The 4,578-nt window shown below is 39.7% G+C and overlaps 1 protein-coding gene across 2 annotated transcripts in view; it reads left to right on the forward strand.

Annotated features, from left to right (window-relative positions):
- The window catches only part of USP48 (ubiquitin specific peptidase 48), a 145,283-nt gene that overhangs the window by 97,715 nt on the left and 42,990 nt on the right, over positions 1 to 4,578 (forward strand). For both annotated transcript variants that reach the window (XM_006883556.1, XM_006883557.1), the window contains exons 13-14: positions 2,246 to 2,360; positions 3,160 to 3,290. In XM_006883556.1, the coding sequence (XP_006883618.1) occupies positions 2,246 to 2,360; positions 3,160 to 3,290 (246 nt within the window). The remainder of the gene's footprint in view (positions 1 to 2,245; positions 2,361 to 3,159; positions 3,291 to 4,578) is intronic.

A 4,578-nucleotide genomic window follows, 5' to 3' on the forward strand; every position in this document is an offset into this window, starting at 1 on the left:
TAATTGGGATGGGAGTGTCAGAGACAGTGCGATTGGCACAGGACAGAGCGGAGTTTAGGGCTGTTGTACATAGGGTCTCTATGAGTCGCAGGCAACTCGACGGCACATAACAACAACAACCACTGGGGACCATCTGGTTCTTTGGTCTCATTGTCATGGAGGTGGTGGTTCATGGTGTTCCTTAGTCCTTTGGACTAATTGGTTTTTTTTCATCTTTGCTTTTCCTTCCTTGTTGTTAGAGACAGAGTTCGGTAGTTGGGTCTTAGGTGGCTGCTTGCAGTCTTTGTTCTCCAGTGTAGGATGTCGAAAACTGTCTTTGTGAATTTGTCCTGCCAGTTGATGTTGACATAGCCAGGATTGTGGTCCTGAGACCCCAGGACCATCAGCTCATTCCTGCAGGGTGTTTGTTTATATAATTAAGTTTCATAGTTTTCCCCTCTGTTGGTTCTATATCCACCTAAGGTACAGTTACTGGGCTGGAACAAAGACCAGGGAAGAAATGCAGAGATGAATAGAAATACATTTGTTCACAGGACCAATGGATGACATGGATATATTTACAACATATAGCAATCAAATAAAGAAATTTCATTTGCCAAACGTATTTTTTTTGAGCTCTGGTGGCCTAGTGGCAAGAAGCTTTGCTACAGTCCTGAAGACACACATTTTGAGGCCACCAGCTGCTCTGTGGGAAGAGGATAGGCAGTTTCCTCCTGTATGATTAACTGCCTCTGAAAACCCGCTGGAGGGTCAGTTCCAACTCTGTGGTACACAACAATAACAAATGTGTATTGATAGATACAGACCTCCTTACTTGTCCATATATATTTGTCTTGCCTGTCTGCCTATATATGTAGGCAAAGGGAAGATCCACATTTCATACAACTCTTAGAACTAAACTTTTGTGTGATTGAAATCAGAGTTGATTTCTCCTTTCCTGTAGTGTTCTGTACCTTGAAGTGTTTTAATATTTAAACACCCACAAGTAATCAAATAAGTAATATTACAGAGACATTTGTCAGATACACTGACCACTGCCCTATACTTCTCTTCCTTTTTGGCATCAGGTAGTTGATTATGTTGTTGTTACGTGCCCTCACGTTGTAGGCGACTCATAGCAACCCTATAAACGAAGTCCTTGACACTTGCGTGCGCTACTTTCTCCAGGTTCATAAGGTTTCCGGAGGCAAGCTTTTTACGGAAGTGGATGCCACTCCTGCTTCCAAGCTTGTTTCAACTGGGGAGCGCCACCAAACACTGTCCACCATGGCTACCCGTTACCGCATTTGACACATCAGTGTCGCAGTGTTCAGCCTCACAGCGACCACAAGTTACCTCTGTCCAGCAAGTGAACACACCAGGGCTATACGACCTAGAAGACTTTTTGAACAAAAACAATGAAAAACGGGCCTTAGGGCTGCGAATTTGAGTCACCCACCTTGGCTTTAGGTCTACTAGGCCAACTGGTCTCTCTCTGTGTTGTTAAGTGCCGTCGAGTCGTAGGCAACACTGAGCAACCCTCTGAACGAAATCCTCAACACTTGTGTACATGACTTTCATCCTTTCTCCAGGTTTATAGGGTTTCCGGAGGCAAGCTGTTTACGGAAGTGGATGCCACTCCTGCTTCCAAGCTTGTTTCATCCGGGGAGCGCCACCAAACACTGTCCACCATGGGTAACTGTTGACGCATTTGACACATCAGTGTCCCAGTGTTCAGCTACACAGCGACCACAAGTTACCTCTGTACAGCAAGTGGACACACCAGGGCCATATGACCTAGAAGACTGTTTGAACTGTTGATTATAGTCTTGTAAAATTTGTATGTTGTTGTTGTTGTTGTTATGTGCCGTCGAGTCGCCTGCGACTCATAGAGACCCTATGTACAACAGCCCTAAACTCCGCTCTGTCCTGTGGCAATCGCACTGTCTGATGCATAACAAGTGATCGCGAAGACCATGGCCTGTATCAGACGCTCTAACATGAGAAAATTTGTATAGTTTTGTAAAATACTGTCCTCCATGGTACAAGTAGTTTTAATAAAACGTTTTCTCTCTTACTGCTCTATTTTTAATGAAGATCACAGTATTGCTGTCTTGATTATCCTCAATAATTTAGAGTACATGCTAATTGGCTTTTATTGTCAAGCAATACTTGGGCCTGTGGCTTAGAGTTTGTGGCTGCAAACTGTTTTCTAACAGGAGATCCTTGTGTAAATACTGTTTTCTTGTGGTTTTTTTCTCTCTAGTGAAAGCCCTGTGTAAGGAATGTGTGGTAGAACGTTGTCGTGTGCTACGTCTGAAGAACCAACTAAATGAAGATTATAAAACTGTGAACAATCTGCTAAAAGCAACAGTGAAGGAGTATGTTCCATGGCTTGTATAGGCTATGAAAATCAAAACATTTTCAATAATTGGTAACAAAGGCACTTACGATGTATGGATAAGAAGCAATTGGAATTTTTAAGAGACTTAGAAAAGTGAATTTTGCAGTAATTGCTGCTGTGGCAAAGATAAAGAAAGCTAAGTCAGATAGCATTGGAGATTGTGTTTAGAGAGGAAGTAGCAGAAATAAGAATATGAGGCCTGACCGAATGAAGGCATACTGACAAGCATGGAATGTGAGGCCAAAAGAAGTTTATTTAAGGAATGGTGTACATTGGACCATTCTTGCCAGAAACATCTCCTGAATACCTTTCAACTCAGGGATCACTAGAACCAGATATTGAATCAATAATATTTATTATGTCTTGGTTTAATCCATTTGTATATGAAGAGGAAGCAATCCGTCTACTCACCAAAGATGGATGTACTCCATTATTTATGTTATTTTATGAACAGCCCTGTTAAGTGCCATAAATAAATGTTTGTAGACATTAGACATCTCTTAGTTAGCTGTGTTTGTAGATAGCGTGGTTGGTATGAATGTAAAAATTGTGTATAGGAGATGAAGGATAAGATGAAAAAGAATAAATACTTAAATTCAGTAAGCAAAACCTTTTCTGTGGGAACTGGCTAAAATGGGTCTTTAGAAAAATTGCAGGAACAGCACTTGATTTGGATGTTTATATATTTTGTTTTAGGTTTAGCTTTTACAAGGAAAGCAGAGAGGCAGACAATAGGAACTGTTAGCAGCATATTTTACTTTCTTTGTGTTCCACAGCATTGATGGATTTTGGGTGGGGAAGTCCTCTTTGCGGAGTTGGCGCCAACTAGCTCTTGAACAACTAGATGAACAAGATGGTGATGGAGACCAAAGCAATGGGAAAATGAATGGCAACACCCCGAATAAAGGTAAAGCTTTACACCTGATTACAGTTGGTTATGAATTAAAGGTTAAAATAAAATTGTGAACATTTTTATCTAGTAAAATTAGTTTAATTTTCAAGTGTATATGTAATCTGAAGACTTAATTTTTTTTTATGTTATTCTTTTTTGTGTGTGTATTGTCAAATTGCATCTGACTGGTACAGGAGGAAATTGCCCCTCCTTCTCCAGCAGAGAATCTGGTGGATTCAAACTGAGTACCTCTGGGATTGCAGTGCAGCTTCTTTGCCACTAGGCCACCAGAGCTCCCCATCTTAAAACATTTTTTTAAAAATTATTCAAAAATTTCTCAGTAATGTCTCAGAACACATAAAAGATTGCCAGCCTATTGAAATTAAGCATAGCTTAAATTCCTTCTAGTTAAATATGTGCAGAATTAATTTCGGTATTTCCCCAGGCTAGCATATTTAAGAAAGGTAAATCTGTTGTGGTTTGTGTTATGTATATAAACTCAGTACATTTCTGTTTTAGATTATTGGCAACACTTTACAAGCTTCTTTATTCAAGTAAATGAGCATTTACCTCTGGTTTTTTGTCAATATGGAAAGGAAGTCATGTGCACATCCATGTGCTCTGGTTGTCTAGTGGTTTAGGAATCACTGCTAAACCAAAGGAACACAGTAAAAATACACCAGCTGCTCCTTGGGAGGGAGAAAGACAGTCTTCTATGATTTACCTCCTTTAAAAAGTCTCAATTTCTTATTGACATTCATTTATTTATTCTGTTTTTATTCTCATCAATTTCTGTAACAATTGCTTTTTTTTTCATACATCGGTAGTATGCCTATGTTGTAACAAGGTTTAAAGGGTGGCACATGTCATACAGATGTATTAACTCCCAATCATCATGCTTATGAACTGGAAAAGGATCAAGAGTTACCATTTTAATAATTTCATTTTTATACAGTTCAGTGATACTTAAGTAATAATTTGCCATGTCCTCCTTTGTTGATGGAGAATAAATATTTAAGTGACTCTTCATGTTAAATAAAGTTGGGATTGCAGTGCAGCTTCTTGCCACATGTTAAATAAAGTTGGATGCCATAATGGCAAGTGACCTGATGTATATACCTACCTTAAAAACAAAAACAAATAAACAAAAAAAACCAGAAACATTTTCCAGGATCTCTGGTGGCTTAGTGGCAAGAAACTGCGCTGCAATCCTGAAGGTGGCGGTGGTTGTTGTTAATGTGCTGTCGAGTCGCTTGCAACTCATAGCGACCCTGTGTACAACAGCCCTAAACTCTGCTCTGTC

This window comes from Elephantulus edwardii, unplaced genomic scaffold (assembly GCF_000299155.1).
Source record: "Elephantulus edwardii isolate Elephantulus edwardi_28Jun2011 unplaced genomic scaffold, EleEdw1.0 scaffold00028, whole genome shotgun sequence".
Taxonomy (NCBI): Eukaryota; Metazoa; Chordata; class Mammalia; order Macroscelidea; family Macroscelididae; genus Elephantulus; species Elephantulus edwardii.